At 44.3% G+C, this 19,129-nt stretch overlaps 1 protein-coding gene across 1 annotated transcript; it reads right to left on the reverse strand.

Moving 5' to 3' along the window:
• Positions 1 to 633: 633 nt before the first annotated feature.
• Positions 634 to 18,296, reverse strand: LOC132418084 (homeobox protein ESX1-like). The gene is made up of 4 exons (XM_060001983.1): positions 18,063 to 18,296; positions 17,525 to 17,906; positions 4,316 to 4,361; positions 634 to 1,161 (listed from the first exon to the last, which is right to left on the reverse strand). The coding sequence occupies exons 1-4, from the start codon at positions 18,166 to 18,168 to the stop codon at positions 634 to 636; spliced, it is 1,062 nt and encodes a 353-aa protein (XP_059857966.1). The 5' UTR covers positions 18,169 to 18,296.
• Between the last annotated feature and the right edge of the window lie 833 nt (positions 18,297 to 19,129).

The following is a 19,129-nucleotide window of genomic DNA, read 5'->3' on the forward strand; positions in this document are numbered from 1 at the left end:
GAAGCCGACGGTGCCCCGCTCCCTCTCCTCCATAAAGCCCTATGAGTAGTCACTGCAGAAGTGTCCCTTGGAGTCCTCCTTGTACCTGAGCTGGTCACCATGAATGGGCCTCAGGCCTGCTTCGAAACACACTGTTCTCCCATTCGAGACTCACACCACCCGTTTTGCACATCTAGGTGGTCCCAATGGGGCAGCGTGCGGGGAGCATGGGTGCTGGGGGAGAGGGTGGAAGAGAACAGGTGGGTCTGTGTAAACCCCTCACGGGCACCTGGCAAACTTCTGAGATGTGCATGGCCTATGATGGTGACTCAGGGCTGTTACTGCATGAAAGGAGGCCTCCTGGGCATTCGGTCTGAATGGAGTTGGCTTAGCCGTTTCCATCAAATTTACTAACCCCATGTGACACAGAGAACAAATATGCAGAGAACTCACAACTTTATTGAAAATACAAAACATGCCCTAAAACAGTGGGTCAAGGCCTCTACTTCTATTTAATATACTTTGCAGGCATTTGGGGAACTGCTCTTGGTGGTGAGGTATGCAGAATTTGAAACTGGCTCAAAGGACCTTTGAAAAAAACTGTCATGGACACCATTTAAGAGGAAACTAGGGCTCCCGTAGGAACACCGATGGTTAGGGACCAGGCCATGCTGCATGAGGGCACCTACAGGGAAGCAAGTGTGGAAGAAGCCTGGGTGGAGAAGGCAACGGCATTGGAGGAAAGGGCTGCATGGGCATCATGTGTGGCATGGGTTGCACGTGCCACAGGGGCGGCTCGGGCAGCATGGGCGGCACGGGCGGCATTGGTGGCATGGGGTGCACGGGCCACATGAGCTGCATGGGCGGCATGGGTGGCACGGGCGGCCTGGGCACCACAGGCCGCATGGGTGGCATGGGATCCTCGGGCAGCACGGGTGGCACGGGCGGCACGGGCAGCATGGGTGGCACAGGTGGCCTGGGTGGCACGGGCGGTCTGGGCAGCAGGGACAGGTCCATCAGCAGTGGCTCCAGAAGATCGCATGACGAATTCAGCTCCTGACGCGAGACGGCAGGGCAGGGCTCACACAAGCTGACGACAACAGGGAGCACGGGGGGCACATTACTGAGCATTAGTGCCCTCTGATGTCTCCTCCACTTGGCCCTTTTCCTCTTAAACCAAGCCTTCAAGCAGAGAGAAAAAGAGATTGATTAGTATATTGAGCATTTCATGTCAGACATGAAAAATTGCAGCAGGGAGCTCCCGGTGCCTTGAAGATTTGGAAGTGCATCAGGAGAAGCTATTTCCTTCTTGCTAAAGTATCTTAGGATATGTAGCTGAAGGCGCTCCCTTCAGCCGCCCTCCCCCCCAAGAGCGAGCACCGACTATGTGCCAGGCTCTGGATTGGCATATGGCTTTGTCTCTCCCCTCCCACCTTTTCTATTATTTCCCCCACTCTTACACGCAGGTGGAGCTGACCAACTGCACTCTGTCCCTGCTGTTATTACTGTGCCTGGGAGGCCCGCGTCCTGACAACTGACCGTCAGCTCCAGCTGCCACTAATCCCTACTCATTGGGCAGGTGTCACCTTAGTTATGGGGGAAGTTGAGCATAGGAAAAAGCGGGTGCCTTTTAAAATCATACTGAGGGGAACGGTCCCCATTTTGAAAAACCCATCTTTGGTTACAGTAAATAATCAATAGGAGTGGGTTGGATTTTTAAACAAAAGCTTTCCCCAAGGATGACTAAAAAGGGTCATTCATCCTCTGGAGCCTTGGGATGGTTATAAAGAAGGAGATGGTATTGTGAGGGAGGTTTGGTCATGGGGGGTCCAGGGACTTTGTGGCTTGTCTTGCTGGACACCGGCGGAACTGAAGCCCTGGACACTGCCTTAATATTAGACTATAGGGGTAACGAATGCTTAGACGAACTCAGCCCAAATTTACTAAAACTCTTAAAATCTTTGCCCAGACAAGAGTTTGGGGGGAAAGAGGCATACCATTGTCACCTCTGTCAATTCTGCACTCTCCAACCTGCCCCACCCTCCAAACCTTCCTGGGCTCAGGACCAGGTCAGCTCACTCCGCTCTGGCTACAGTTGCAGGGCCTTGGAGCAGAGCCTCTGGTGCCCAGCAAGGTTGCGCCCTCTAGGAGCTGCTAATCAACCAGGAGATCCCCATCCTGTTCCTTATGCTTAAGTCAAGAGGGTGCAACCTGCATTTTAGGAAGACAGCCGACAACCACGTGAGTGAGGGGTCACAAAACGGCTCCCCCCTAAATATCTGCCAACTATTAACAACTGAAAGTAAAACCTGTCCTGTGGACTCCACTGCTCCCTCAGCATCTCAGTTAATGGAATTGTGCCATATTTAGTATTTTTGGATGTTTCCACTCGGCAAATTTTACATGAGACCAAGGGCCTCCTCTCTCTGTCGTCCCATCCTCCCTCTCCCATCTTAGTATTTGGGTCCTTCTGCTGCATGAATATGTAGTCGAGAAAAGCCAGTGTAATAGAGCTCATTTTGGGGGGTTCGAGTGTACCAATGGTCAAATCTGCATAAATATAAGCAATGTGCAAAGCTGGCTATGTGAGGTTCAGGCTGACACTACTTCCATATTTCCAATGCTGGTTTCATAAAACAGCTCCTACTGTCCTTGCAAACCAAGGGAGGGTGTCCATTAAATGTTTCTTTGGGACGCTCATGCTGTAGAGTTTGGAAATAGATGAAAACATTCTCCCGTCTTCTTCATTTGTTTCTTCTTGCTCCTTTCCCCTTCAGAACTCCATTAAGAGACCACTACGTAAACCCAGGAGAAGCAAGCCACCAAAACTTCAGTTTCTCTTTTCCTCTGAGCTTGCTTTGCCTGCTTGAGAAAGCAGAGGCCTGCGCCTCCCAAGCCCTGGCCAGACCTGACTGTGAGCCCAGCCCGTGGCCTTAGGCCGCCAGCACTGCTTTCCAGACCCCACCACCAGCTCTGCAGCCCGTGTCCATCACTGCCCTCACACACGCTCTCTGCAGCAAAGCTAGTGAACCCATCCTGATTCTTCTTTCCTTCCTTCCTTCTTTCTTCCTTTCTATCAATCTTGTGTTTTAAAAAATATTCCTCTTCCACAACAAGCGAAGCCACTGCCCTGAGAAGACCGCGCACCACAACGAAGAGTAACCCCGGCTCTCCTCAACTAGAGAAGAGCCCACGCACAGCAACGAAGACCCAACGCAGCCAAATATAAATAAATAAATATATTAAATATATATATATATATATATATACTCCTTTGATACAACTTACTGTGTTCTATGGACAAATAATCAGCTTCTGTGCCATGAGCTACCAACTAGTAACCACTACCTGAATGAATGAGCAAGTATTTCAAATTAACACAGGTAAGCGACTAGCTGAGAGCCAACCACTGACCATCACAAACAAATTCTTCGAAACCAATCCCTCATAATAGTATGAAAACGGAAGAAAAAAATTCTTAGACATTAGAAATTGCTGAAAATAATATTCACTGATACATTCGGTAGTTTCATAATGTTGAATTTACGCAGTATCTCCAAGACATATATCGATAGTATCCAATTATTCTCAAACCCGTCCACCTTTTGAGGTCAGTGGAAATTTATTCAAATTTGTTCTTTTTGTTTGTTTTATTGTTTTATATGTTTAGACAAATTCCTAAAGGTTGCAAACCTTTCCCCCCTCTCCATCATACTGCACAACCTACTATGTTAGCAATGTTTTCAGGCTGCACATCAAAAAATTTCAGAAAATTAAAATTTACGGCTGAAACTCTCTACACTGCTCTACCAAACACATAAAAACAACAGCAAGAGGACCAGGCACTTGGAATTTTAAGCTATTCGCCTCCCCATCAGTCTCACCTAAACTAAACATATATTAGTTGCTCACATGTTGTGTTCCGAGGTGAGTTATTTATTCCCTTACCCAATTGCCTGAATACTTGTAAATTCACTCCTTATACAAAGAGCTTAGGCCTGGCTTTAAAACTTTTAAATAATTTAGTATACTTGAACCCTCTTCTAACCCAGCTATTTGGTGCATTAATTTGAATAACTGCCAAGTCAGAATCAGCCCCAACATGATTCCACAGAGACTTGTCCCCTAAGGGATACCAGTTTTGGAAGGAGTTTAACTTTACTGAAGATACATATATTCTGGCCCCAAAGCCCCAAAAGTCCAAACCTTGTTTCCAAAACATCGACAAGTGTACAAAAACACACCAACTTGAGAATGTCTAGGACAAGGTATCCAATTCCTAAAGCAGGTTTTAGATTGGCTGCCGTGCCAAGTTGCTTTTTTCAGGTTTACTGACCCACACACTGGCTTCAGTCACTCCCAGGCGTCTTGCAAGCTCCTTTCTGAGGGGAAAAATATTGAAAATATTCAGCACTTGACATTATGGATGAAACAAAATATACAATGCACATTTTATGCTATGTTAAAATGTTTATTCAGAGAGTAGCCAAGATGATGACATAGGAAAAACCCCGAGCTTACCTCCTTCCATGGGTACACCAAAATTACAGCTATTTACAGAGCAACTTTTTTTTTTTTTTTTTGCGGTACGCAGGCCTCTCACTGTTGTGGCCTCTCCCGTTGCGGAGCACAGGCTCCGGACGCGCAGGCTCAGCGCTCATGGCTCACGGGCCCAGCCGCTCCGCGGCATGTGGGATCTTCCCGGACCGCGGCACGAACCCGTGTCCCCTGCATCGGCAGGCGGACACTCAACCACTGCGCCACCAGGGAAGCCTACAGAGCAACTATTGATGAGAATGACCTGAAGACTAGCAGACAAGAGCTTCCACAACTACAGATATAAAGAAGGAAACACAATGAGATGGATAGGAAGGGCCGAGATGTGGTATAGTCAAGACCCACACCCCCAGGTTGGCGACCCATAAATGGGAGGATAATTACAATTGCAGAGGTTCTCCCCAAGAAGCAAGGGGTCCAAGCACATTAGATTTACGCACTGGGAGAAAATATTTGCACACCATGCAACTGACAAGGGCTTAATTTCCAAAATATGCCAATAGCTCATACAACTCAATAACAAAAAAACAAACAACGCAATCAAAAAATGGGCAGAAGACCTAAATAGACATTTCTCCAAAGAAGACATACAGATGGCCAACAGGCACATGAAAAGATGCTCAACATCACTAATCCCATATCTGGGCATATACCTGAAAAAGATGAAAGCTCTAATTCGAAAAGATACATGCACCCCAATGTTCAGAGCAGCACTGTTTACAATAACTAAGATGTGGAAGCAACCTAAGTGTCCATCAACAGATGAATGGATAAGGATGATGTGGTATATATATACAATGGAATATTACTCAGCCATAAAAAGGTATGAAATCCTGCCATTTGTAACAACATGGACGGACTTAGAGAGTACTATCCTAAGTGAAGTAAGTCAGACAGAGAAAGACAAATATTACATGATATCACTTATATGTGGAATCTAAAAAACAGAACAAGTGAACTTATTTACAAAACAAAAACAGATTCACAGACATAAAAAACAAACTTATGGTTACCAAGTGGGGGGATAAATTGGGAGCACAGGATTAACAGATGCACACTACCATAGATACCAGATAAACCACAAGGATTTATTGTATAGCAACAGGGAACTCTATTCAATATCTTGTAATAAAATACAATGGAAAAGAATAAGAAAAAAGAATATAGATATATACATATATACGTATAATCTAATGCACTGCTATATATAAACCTCATGGTAACCACAAACCAAAAATCTATAATAGATACACACACACAGAAAGAGAAAGGAATCCAAACATAACACTAAAGATAGTCATCAAATCACAAGGGAAGAGAGCAAAAGAAGAAGGAACAAAAAAGAACTCCAAAAACAATTAGCAAAATGGCAGTAATTACATACCTACCAATAATTACTTTAAATATAAATGGAATAAATGCTCCAATCAAACGACAAAGAGTGGCTGAATGGATACAAAAACAAGACCCACATACATGCTGCCTACAAGAGATGCACTTCAGATCTAAAGACTCAGACAGAAAGTGAAGGGATGGAAAAAGGTATTCCATGCAAATGGAAATCAAAATAAAGCTGGAGTAGCATTTCTCATATGAGACAAAATACACTTTATAATAAAGACTATTACAAGAGACAAAGAAGGACACTACATAATGATCAAGGGATCGACCCAAGAAGAAGATATAACAACTGTAAATATTTAAGCACCCAACATAGGAGCACCTCAATACATAAGGCAAAGGCTAACAGCCATAAAAGGGGAAATCGACGGTAACGCAATCATAGTAGGGGACTTTAACACCCCACTTTCACCAATGGGCAGATCATCTAAAATGAAGATAAATAAGGAAACACAAGTTTTAAATGATACATTAAACAAGATGGACTTAATTGATATTTATAGGACATTCCATCCCAAAACAACAGAATACACATTCTTCTCAAGTACTCATGGAACATTCTCCAGGATAGATCATATCTTGGATCACAAATCAAGCCTTGGTAAATTTAAGAAAATTGAAATCATATCAAGTATCTTTTCCGACCACCACGCTATGAAACTAGATATCAATTACAGGAAAAGATCTGTAAAAAATACAAACACATGGAGGCTAAACAATACACCACTTAATAACCAAGTGATCACTGAAGAAATCAAAGAGGAAATCAAAAAATACCTAGAAGCAAATGACAATGGAGACACGATGACCCAAAACCTATGGGATGCAGCAAAAGCAGTTCTAAGAGGGAAGTTTATAGCAATACAATCCTACCTTAAGGAACAGGAAACATCTCAAATAAACAACCTAACCTTGCACCTAAAGCAATTAGAGAAAGAAGAACAAAAAAAACCCCAAAGTTAGCAGAAGGAAAGAAATCATGAAGATCAGATCAGAAATAAATGAAAAAGAAATGAAGGAAATGATAGCAAAGATCAATAAAACTAAAAGCTGGTTCTTTGAGAAGATAAACAAAATTGATAAACCATTACCCAGACTCATCAAGAAAAAAAGGGAGAAGACTCAAATCAATAGAATTAGAAATGAAAAAGGAGAAGTAACAACTGACACTGCAGAAATACAAAGGATCATGAGCGATTACTACAAGCAACTATATGCCAATAAATTTGACAACGGGAAAAAATGGACAAATTCTTAGAAAGGCACAACTTGCCGAGACTGAACCAGGAAGAAATAGAAAATATGAACTGACCGATCACAAGCACTGAAATTGAAAGTGTGATTAAAAATCTTCCAACAAACAAAAGCCCAGGACCAGATGGCTTCACAGGCGAATTCTATCAAACATTTAGAGAAGAGCTAACACCTATCAATCTCAAACTCTTCCAAAATATAGCAGAGGGAGGAACACTCCCAAACTCATTCTACGAGGCCACCATCACCCTGATACCAAAACTAGACAAGATGTCACAAAGCAAGAAAACTACAGGCAATATCACTGATGAACATAGATGCAAAAATCCTCAACAAAATACTAGCAAACAGAATCCAACAGCACATTAAAAGGATCATGCACCATGATCAAGTGGGGTTTATTCCAAGAATGCAAGGATTCTTCCATATACGCCAATCAATCAATGTGATACACCATATTAACACATTGAAGGAGAAAAACCATAGGATCATCTCAATCGATGCAGAGAAAGCTTTCGACAAAATTCAACACCCATTTATGATAAAAACCCTGCAGAAAGCAGGCATAGAGGGAACTTTCCTCAACATAATAAAGGCCATATATGACAAGCCCACAGCCAACATCGTCCTCAATGGTGAAAAACTGAAACCATTTCCACTAAGATCAGGAACAAGACAAGGTTTCCCACTTTCTCACCACTCTTATTCAACATAGTTTTGGAAGTTTTAGCCACAGCAATCAGAGAAACAAAAAATAAAAGGAATCCAAATTGGAAAAGAAGAAGTAAAGCTGTCACTGTTTGCAGATGACATGATACTATACATAGAGAATCCTAAAGATGCTAGCAGAAAACTACTAGAGTGAATCAATGTATTTGGTAAAGCAGCAGGATACAAAATTAATGCACAGAAATCTCTGGCATTCCTATACAATAATGATGAAAAATCGAAAAGTGAAACTAAGAAAACACTCCCAGTTACCACTGCAACAAAAAGAATAAAGTATCTAGGAATAAACCAACCTAAGGAGACAAAAGACCTGTGTGCAGAAAATTATAAGACACTGATGAAAGAAATTAAAGATGACACGAATAGATGGAGAGATATACCATGTTCTTGGAATGGAAGAACCAACATTGTGAAAATGACTCTACTACCCAAAGCAATCTACAGATTTAATGCAATCCCTATCAAACTACCACTGGCATTTTTCACAGAACTAGAACAAAAAATTTCACAAATTGTATGGAAACACAAAAGACCCCGAATACCTAAAGCAATCTTGAGAACGAAAAATGGAGCTGGAGGGATCAGGCTCCCTGACTTCAGACTATACTACAAAGTTACAGTAATCAAGACAGTATGGTACTGGCACAAAACCAGAAATACAGATCAATGGAACAGGATAGAAAGCCCAGACATAAACCCACGCACATATGGTCACTTTACCTTTGATAAAGGAGGCAACAATATATGGTAGAGAAAAGACAGCCTCTTCAATAAGTGGTGCTGGGAAAACTGGACAGGTACATGGAAAAGTATGAAATTAGAACACTCCCTATCACCATATACAAAAATAAACTAAAAATGGATTAAAGACCTAAATGTAAGGCCAGACACTATCAAACTCTTAGAGGAAAACATAGGCAGAACACTCTATGACATAAATCAGAGCAAGATCCTTCTTGACCCACTTCCTAGAGAAATGGAAATAAAAACAAAAATAAACAAATGGGACCTATTGAAACTTCAAAGCTTTTTCACAGCAAAGGAAAGCATAAACAAGACCAAAAGACAACCCTCAGAATGGAAAAAAGTATTTGCAAATGAAGCAACTGACAAAGGATTCATCTCCAAAATTTACAAACAGTTCATGCAGCTCAATATCAAACAAACAACAGCCCAATCCATAAATGGGCAGAAGACCTAAATAGACATTTCTCCAAAGAAGATACACAGATTGCCAACAAACACATGAAAGAATGCTCAACATCATTTTTTGTAATTAATTAATTAATTTATTTATTTTTGGCCGTGTTGGGTCTTCATTTCTGTGCGAGGGCTCTCTCTAGTTGCGGAAAGCGGGGGCCACTCTTCATCGCGGTGCGCGGGCCTCTCACTATCACGGCCTCTCTTGTTGCGGAGCACAGGCTCCAGACGCACAGGCTCAGTAGTTGTGGCTCACGGGCCCAGTTGCTCCGTGGCATGTGGGATCTTCCCAGACCGGGGCTCGAACCCGTGTCCCCTGCATTGGCAGGCAGATTCTCAACCACTGCACCACCAGGGAAGCCCTGCTCAACATCATTAATCATTAGAGAAATGCAAATCAAAACTACAATGAGATGTCATATCACACCGGTCAGAATGGCCATCATCAAAAAAATCTAGAAACGATAAATGCTGGAGAGGGTGCGCAGAAAAGGGAACGCTCTTGCACTGTTGGTTGGAATGTAAATTGATACAACCACTATGGAGAACAGTATGGAGGTTCCTTAGAAAACTAAAAATAGAACTACCATACGACCCAGCAAACCCACTACTGGGAATATACCCTGAGAAAACCATAATTCCAAAAGAGTCATGTACCACAATGTTCATTGCAGCTCTATTTACAATAGCCAGGACATGGAAGCAACCTAAGTGTCCATCAACAGGTGAATGGATAAAGAAGATGTGGCACATATATACAATGGAATGTTACTCAGCCATAAAAAGAAGCGAAATCGAGCTATTTGTAGTGAGGTGGATGGACCTAGCGTCTGTCTTACACAGTGAAGTAAGTCAGAAAGAGAAAGACAAATACCGTATGCTAACACATATATATGGAATCTAAGAAAAAAAATGACATGAAGAACTAGGCGCAAGACAGGAATAAAGACACAGACCTACTAGAGAATGGACTTGAGGATACGGGGAGGGGGAAGGGTAAGCTGGGACAAACTGAGAGAGTGGCATGGACATATATACACTACCAAACGTAAAATAGATAGCTAGTGGGAAGCAGCCGCATAGCACAGGGAGATCAGCTCGGTGCTTTGTGACCACCTAGAGGGGTGGGATAGGGAGGGTGGGAGGGAGGGAGACGCAAGCGGGAAGAGATATGGGGACATATGTATATGTATAACTGATTCACTTTGTTATAAAGCAGAAACTAACACACCATTGTAAAGCAATTATACCCCAATAAAGATGTTAAAAAAACAAAAAAAACAAAATAAGAGAACAAAACCCAAAGTTAGTACAAGGGACAAAGTCACAAAGATCAGAGAAGAAAGAAATGAAATAGATTTTAAAATATATAAAATATCAATGGAAGTAAGAGATGATTCTTTGAAAAGGTAAATAAAATTGATAAACCTTTAGCCAGACTCATCAAGAAAAAGAGAAAGAGGGTCCAAATCAATAAAATCAGAAAAGAAAAAGAGGTTAGAACCAACACCACAGAAATACAAAGGATCATAAGAGATTACTATGAACAATCATACATCAATAAAATGGACAAACTAGAAGAAATGAACAAATTCCCAGAAATGTACCGTCTCCCAAGACTAAAGCAGTAAGAAATAGAAAATTTGAATACATCAATGATCAGTAATGAAACTGAATTGGATAATAAAAAAAGGATATATTTTACAGCACCAGGAATAGAGCCAATAGTTTATAATAACTTTAAATGGAGAATAATCTATGAAAATATTGAATCACTGTGCTGCACATCTGAAACTAATATAACATTGTAAATCAAATATACCTCAATAAAAACAGACATTAGGAAGTAGAGAGCAGAAGCAAGAAGAACTACAATCCCACAGCCTGTGGAACAAAAACCACAATCACAGAAAGATAGACAAGATGAAAAGGCAGAGGGCTATGTACCAGATGAAGGAACAAGATGAAACCTCAGAAAAACAACTAAATGAAGTGGAGATAGGAAAACTTCCAGAAAATGAATTCAGAATAATGATAGTGAAGATGATCCAGGACCTCAGAAAACGAATGGAGGCAACGATTGAGAAGATGCAAGAAATGTTAAACAAAGATCTAGGAGAATTAAAGCACAAACAAACAGAGATGAACAATACAATAACTGAAATGAAAAATACACTAGAAGGAATCAATCGCAGAATAACTGAGGCAGAAGAACAGATAAGTGACCTGGAAGACAGAATGGTGGAGTTCACTGCCACGGAGCAGAATAAAGAAAAAAGAATGAAAAGAAATGAAGACAGCCTAAGAGACCTCTGGGACCACATTAAACGCAACAACATTCGCATTATAGGGGTCCCAGAAGGAGAAGAGAGAGAGAAAGGACCCGAGAAAATATTTGAAGAGATTATAGTGGAAAACTTCCCTAACGTGGGAAAGGAAATAGCCACCCAAGTCCAGGAAGCACAGAGAGTCCCAGGCAGGATAAACCCAAGGGGAAACACACCGAGACACATAGTAATCAAATTGACAAAAATTAAAGACAAAGAAAAATTACTGAAAGCAACAAGGGAAAAATGACAAATAATATACAAGGGAACTGCCATAAGGTTAACAGCTGATTTCTCAGCAGGAACTCTACAAAAGCCAGAAGGGAGTGGCATGATATACTTAAAGTGATGAAAGGGAAGAACCTACAACCAAGATTACTCTACTCGGCAAGGATGTCATTCAGTTCGATGGAGAAATCAAAAGCTTTACAGACAAGCAAACGCTAAGAGAATTCAGCACTACCAAACCAGCTTTACAACAAATGCTACAGGAAGTTCTCTAAGTGGGAGACACAAGAGAAAAAAAGGACCTACAAAAACAAACCCATAACAATTAAGACAATGGTAACAGGAACATACATATCGATAATTACCTTAAACGTGAATGGACTAAATGCTCCAACTAAAAGACACAGGCTCGCTGAATGGACAGAAAAATAAGAACCATATACATGCTGTCTACAAGAGACCCACTTCAGACCAAGGGACACATACAGACTGAAAGTGAGGGGATGGAAAAAGATATTCCATGCAAATGGAAATCAAAAGAAAGCTGGAGGGCTTCCCTGGTGGCGCAGTGGTTGAGAGTCTGCCTGCCTATGCAGGGGACGTGGGTTTGTGCCCTGGTCCGGGAGGATTCCATATGCCGCGGAGCGGCTAGGCCCGCGAGACATGGCCGCTGAGCCTGCGCGTCCGGAACCTGTGCTCTGCAACGGGAGAGGCCACAACAGTGAGAGGCCCACGTACCACAAAAAAAAAATAAAGAAAGAAAAAAAAAAGCTGGAGTAGCAATACTTGTATCAGATAAAATAGACCTTAAAATAAACAATGTTACAAGAGACAAGGAAGGACACTACATAATGATCCATCCAGGAAGAAGATATAAGAATTATAAATATATATGCACTCAACATAGGAGCACCTCAATACATAGGGCAACTGCTAACAGCTATAAAAGAGGTAATCGACAGCAACACAATAATAGTGGGGGACTTTAACACCTCACTTACACCAATGGACAGATCATCCAAACAGAAAATTAATAAGGAAACACAAGCTTTAAATGACACAATAGACCAGATAGATTTAATTGATATTTATAGGACATTCCATCCAAAAACAGCAGATTACACTTTTTTCTCAACTGCGCATGGAACATTCTCCAGGACAGATCACATCTACGGCCACAAATCAAGCTTCAGTAAATTTAACAAAATTGAAATGATATCAAGCATCTTTTCTGACCACAACGCTATAAGATTAGAAATCAATTACAGGGAAAAAAACGTAAAAAACACGAACACATGCAGGCTAAACAATACGTTACTAAATAACCAAGAGATCATTGAAGAAATTAAAGAGGAAATCAAAAAATACCTAGAGACGAATGACAATGAAAACACGGCGATCCAAAACCTATGGGATGCAGCAAAAGCAGTTCTAAGACGGAAGTTTATAGCAATACAAGCCTACCTCAAGAAACAATAAAAATCTCAAGTAAACAATCTAAACTTACACCTAAAGGAACTAGAGAAAGAAGAACAAACAAAACCCAAAGTTAGCAGAAGGAAAGAAATCATAAAGATCAGAGCAGAAATAAATGAAATAGAAACAAAGAAAACAATAGCAAAGATCAACAGAACTAAAAGCTGGTTCTTTGAGAAGATAAACGAAATTCATACACCATTAGCCAGACTCCTCAAGGAAAAGAGGGAGAGAACTCAAATCAATTAAATTAGGAATGCAAAAGGAAAAGTTACAACAGACACTGCAGAAATACAAAGCAACCTAAGAGACTACTACAAGCAACTCTATGGAAATAAAATGGACAACCTGGAAGAAATGGACAAATTCTTAGAACGGTATAACCTTCCAAGACTGAACCAGGAAGAAATAGAAAATATGAACAGACCAATCACAAGTAATTAAATTGAAACTGTGATTAAAAATCTTCCAACAGGGCTTCCCTGGTGGCGCAGTGGTTGAGAGTCCGCCTGCCGATGCAGGGGCCACAGGTTCAAGCCCTGGTCTGGGAAGATCCCACATGCCGTGGAGCAACTAAGCCTGTGGGACACAACTACTGAGCCTGCGATCTGGAGCCTGCGAGCCACAGCTACTGAGCCCACGTGCCACAACTACTAAAGCCCGCGTGCCTAGAGCCTGTGCTCTGCAACAAGAGAAGCCACCGCAATGAAAAGGCCCCACTTGCCGCAACTAAAGAAAGCCCACGTGCAGCAACAAAGACCCAACGCAGCCAAAAATAAAAGTAATTAATTAATTAATAATAAGAAATAAAATAGCATCAAAAAGAATAAAATACCTAGGAATAAACTTAACCAAGGAAGTGAAAGACCTATACTCTGAAAACTATATACAAAACACTGATGAAGGAATTTGAAAATGTTCCCCCCAAATGGCAAGATACACTGTGTTCTTGGATTGGAAGAATTAATATTGCTAAAATATCCATACAGGAAACACAGGGGACCCCGAATGGCCAGGGCAGTCTTGAGAACGAGGAACGGAGCTGGAGGAGTCGGGTTCCCTGGCTTCGGACTGTACTACAGAGCTGCAGTGGTCGGGACACTGTGGTACTGGCGCAGAGGCAGGGAGATGGATCAATGCAACAGGATGGAAAGCCCAGAGATGAACCCACGCACATATGGTCACCTTATCTTTGATGAAGGAGGCAGGAGTGTACAGTGGAGAAGGGACAGCCTCTTCAATGGGTGGTGCTGGGAGGACTGGACAGGTACATGTAAAGGTTTGAGATTAGATCACTCCCTGGCACCATGCACAAAAATAAGCTCAAAATGGATGGAGGGCCTGAATGTAAGGCCAGAAGCTGTCGGGCTCTTAGAGGAAAGCATAGGCAGAACACTCTGTGACATAAATCACAGCAAGATCCTTTTTGACCCACCTCCTAGAGAAATGGAAATAGAAACAAGGGTGAACAGGTGGGACCTAGTGAAACTTCAGGGCCTTTGCACAGCGGAGGAAACCATAAGCAAGACCAGGGGACGACCCTCAGAATGGAAGAAGGTGTTTGCAGATGGAGCAACTGACAAAGGATTAATTTCCAAAATATGCAAGCAGCTCGTGCAGCTCAATAACAGAAAAACGGGCAACCCAATCCAGGAATGGGCAGGGGACCTGGGTAGACATTTCTCCAAGGAAGTTGTACAGACTGCCAGCAAGCACATGGAGGAATGCTCAATATCATTAATCATTAGGGAAATGCAGATCAGGGCTGCGGTGAGATATCATCTCACACCGGTCAGAATGGCCATCATCAAAAAATCTAGAAACAATAAATGCTGGAGAGGGTGTGGAGAAAGGGGAACGCTCCTGCACTGCTGGTGGGAATGTGAATTGGTACAGCCACTATGGAGAACAGTATGGGGGTTCCTTGGAAAACTACAAGTGGAACTGCCACGTGACCCAGCGGGCCCACTACTGGGCATATACCCTGGGAGGACTATGGTTCAAAGGGAGTCATGTACCAGGATGTTCATTGCAGCTCTATTTACAATGGCCCAGAGATGGAAGCAACCTAGGTGCTCATCATCGGATGAATGGATGGGGAAGATGTGGCATATATATACAATGGAATATTACTCAGCCATAAAAAGAAATGAAATTGAGTGAGGTGGGGAAATTGGATGAAGGCAGTCAAAAGGTACAAACTTCCAGTTATAAGATAAATAAGTACTAGGGATATAATGTACAACATGATAAATAAAATTAACACTGCTGTATGTTATATACGAAATCTGTTAAGAGAGTTCCTAAAAGTTCTCATCACACAAAAAACTTTTTTTCTGTTTAATTATGTATCTATATGAGATGATGGATGGTCACCAAACTTATTATGATAATCATTTCATGACGCACGTAAGCCAACTCATTATGCTGTGCACCTTAAACTTATACAGTACTGAATGTTAATTATATCATAATAGACTGGAAGAAAAAATATTTATCAGGCAGCTCTAGACATCCAAATCAAGGGGCATCTTGAGTTTGACACTTTTGAGAAAGGGAGAAATTGGGCTGATCCAATTATCACACCACAGCAAAAAGCAACCGAACTTGGAGTAATCGAGTTGAACAGAAAATCCTAAACCGAAGTTGATGCTAGTTACCATCCCTTCTTGTTGAATCGTCTCCTACCGCCATCCAGGTTTCCACGATACGGTTTGCCTACAAACAGCCTCTCCAAACACTCCTCCTCTGTCTCTTGCAAGCTTCTTTTATTGTCTTTCAATATTCCCTAGCTCACTGAATATACCAGCAGCCATTCATTTGGGCAAATCAGAAATTTGTACATTTTTCTTAAACATTTCCTTTTACCCCCGTGTTCAAATTACCATGAATTGCTATCAATTTTACCTGCTAAATATCTCTTTAATCTGTTCACTTCTCTCCATCGCCACTACCCTGGACCAACACACCATCACCTCTGGCCTTGCCTACTGAACAGCCTCCTAGGCTGTTCAGTCCTCCTAGGACTCCTAGGACTGAATCCCAGCTCTGCCACATTCCAGCTGTGCCATCTTGGGCAAGTCTCATCACTTCTCTGAGCTTCAGTTTTTTCACAGTTGTAAGTGGGGATAATAACAGTGGCTACCACATTCACAAGGGGTTGTGAAGATTCAATGACAGTATGTAGAAAAACCCTTTAAAACAAGTGCTTAACACACAGTAAGCACAATGTAAATGATAGCTTTTTAAATTTTAGCCGCATTCACAGGTACTCAGCAACCCATTCATTCTCCACACAGAAGCTTGCTTTAGGGAACAATTCTGCCTCAGGCACAAACTTCAGGGGTAACTAAAAATTCAGTAATCGGGCTTCCCTGGTGGCGCAGGGGTTAAGAATCCACCTGCCGATGCAGGGGACACGGGTCCGAGCCCTGGTCCGGGAAGATCCCACATGCCGCGGGGCAACTAAGCCCGTGTGCCACCACTACCGAGACTGCGCTCTAGAGCCCGCGAGCCACAACTACTGAGCCCACGTGCCACAACTACTACGGAAGCCCACCCGCCTAGAGCCCGCGCTCTGCAACAAGAGAAGCCACCACAATGCGCGCACCGCAATTTTAGGGTAGCCCCCGCTCGCCGCAACTAGAGAAAGCCCGCGCCCAGAGCCCGAGAGCAGCAACAAAGACCCAATGCAGCCATAAATAAATAAATTGATTTATTTTTAAAAATTCAGTAATCAAGATAAAGGATGTTTTAGGGCTTCCCTGGTGGCGCAGTGGTTGACAGTCCGCCTGCCGATGCGGGGGACACGGGTTCGTGCCCCGGTCCGGAAACATCCCACATGCCGCGGAGAGGCTGAGCCCGTGAGCCATGGCCGCTGAGCCTGCCCGTGAGCCATGGCCGCTGAGCCTGCACGTCCGGAGCCTGTGCTCCGCAACCGGAAAGGCCACAACAGTGAGAGGTCCGTGCACCGCAAAAAAAAAAAAAAAAAAAAAAAGAAAAGATAAAGGATGTTTTCATGTAGTGTTTAAACTAATGCAAATATAATCCATGAATAACTGATGATCAAAATTTCAGATAAAAGTAGACTCCAACTCTGCATTTGCTCCACCACGTCTCGGGCGACTCATTATTTATGTGAACCGGCGGCCCACAAAGCTCCCCAACGTGACTTACTCAAACACCGCACGGAAATATCGACCTCGATTCCCGCCAGGCAGAGTCCCCGCCCCCGTCCTAGGCCTCGAGTGTGCCGGAAGGGCGGGCCGCCGCCAGGCCCCGGGGCTTTCAGATCCGGAGCCTAGGAGAGGGACTCGCGAGAGCGCCGCCCACCACCCGCGCGGCAGCCCGCGCCACCCGAGACGCCTGCTTACCGCATGAGCGCGGTGGGGTACTGAGTGTGCTTGAAAACGCTCTCCAGGTCCTGCACCTGCACCTGCGTGAACCTGGCGCGGGGGCCCCGCCGCTGCCCATCTGCGGTCTCGGGACCCTCGACGGCGGCCCGCGGGGGCTGCTCCTCGCCGCCCTGCTCTCCGCCTTCGCCGCCGCCCGCCTCGGCCTCGGCCTCGGTCTCGGCCTCGCGGCTTTCGCCGTCCGCGGGGCCGGCGGCTCCGACGCTGACCTCGCAGCCTTCCTTTCCTTCTCCTTCGTCTCCCGCCTCTTTCCCTTCCGCGGCTGCTCCCTGCTCCGGTTCGGACTGAGCCTTCTGCTCCTCTCCCCCCTCTCCGGGAGGCGACATCTCCGCGGGCTTCACCTCTGCAAGGGAGGAAACCCAAAGAGAAAGATCAGGCCGTCGAGTGAGCCCGGCTCTGGGGAGGGCCTGCGTCCGAGGGGGGGTCCTGCCGTTCGCCCCGCCCTGGGAAAGTACCTTTCCTGGAATCCGTTAAAGCGAGTGCCCCACCCGCCACTGACCTTTTGCTTCTTCCCGCTCCTCTTCGACCCCCAGCTTGAAGAAGCGGGCAATGGCTGCATCCGTGACGTCATAGGCATCGTGGCTGCTCTGCGGCTGACGCTCCATGTCCCGACTGCTGTCGAGGAGGCTGTGAGCTTCAGCAGAGGCTGCTCCGGATCTCCTGAGACCCCCGGCTCACGACTCAAGGCTAGAGCGGTGGCCCACGATCTGGCACGTTAAGGCTCCTCTGGCGGCTGGTCCGGTTTCAGAGATTCTGGTATGACGCCCGCTGTGGGTTTACCACAGCCTGCTGGGGGTTGGGTTAGCTGATGTGCGCATGCGGCAGGGCGTCGGCCGTCTAGGGACCGTCTAAGGGGGCGCGGGCAGGGCGCAGAGGATGTTGCGCGCCGCCCAGGCGCTGGTAGGGAGCATGCGTGAGAGCAGAATTCCGGGTGGCAGGTTGCAACCTAGCTGACTAAGTACTCCGCACTTGGTCGGGCGCCTTCCCAGATCAAGGGGCTGTGCCCGTTTTGTGGAGGGTAAGAGAGAGACCTCACCCAAGCTCCATAGACCTTGGAGAAGCGTTTGGGGACTATCTCTTGACCGAGCCCTCCATATCCGGCAGCCAGTACCAAGAAGGGAACAGTAATCAAAGTAATACGGTCGCCCCTCGGTATCCGCGGGGGATTGGTTCCAGGACCCGCCGCGGATACCAAAATCGGCGGATGCTCAAGTCCCAGAGTCGGCCCTCCGCATCTGCTGATGCGAAACCCATGGCTATGGAGGGCCGCCTGTATATTTATTGAAATTTTTTTAAAAAACACCAAAAACCTGTGTTTAAGTGGACTTGCAAGTTCAAAAGCCGTGTATTTGAAGGGTCGACCGTATTATTAGCTAGGAGTTTGCTTGCTCTGAATTTTTGCAATGAGGTTGAAGTCAGAGTCCGCCATACTCCCCGGGTCTCCAGGAGCAGGAGTTCAGGGCTGGGTTTTCTGAGCATGCCTGGTGCTCAGATGCACTATGCAAACAAAACAAAAGAAAGCGAAAGCCAGCGCCCCCCCCCCCCCCCATTAGCCTATAGATTTTT

Source organism: Delphinus delphis, chromosome X (assembly GCF_949987515.2).
Source record: "Delphinus delphis chromosome X, mDelDel1.2, whole genome shotgun sequence".
Taxonomy (NCBI): Eukaryota; Metazoa; Chordata; class Mammalia; order Artiodactyla; family Delphinidae; genus Delphinus; species Delphinus delphis.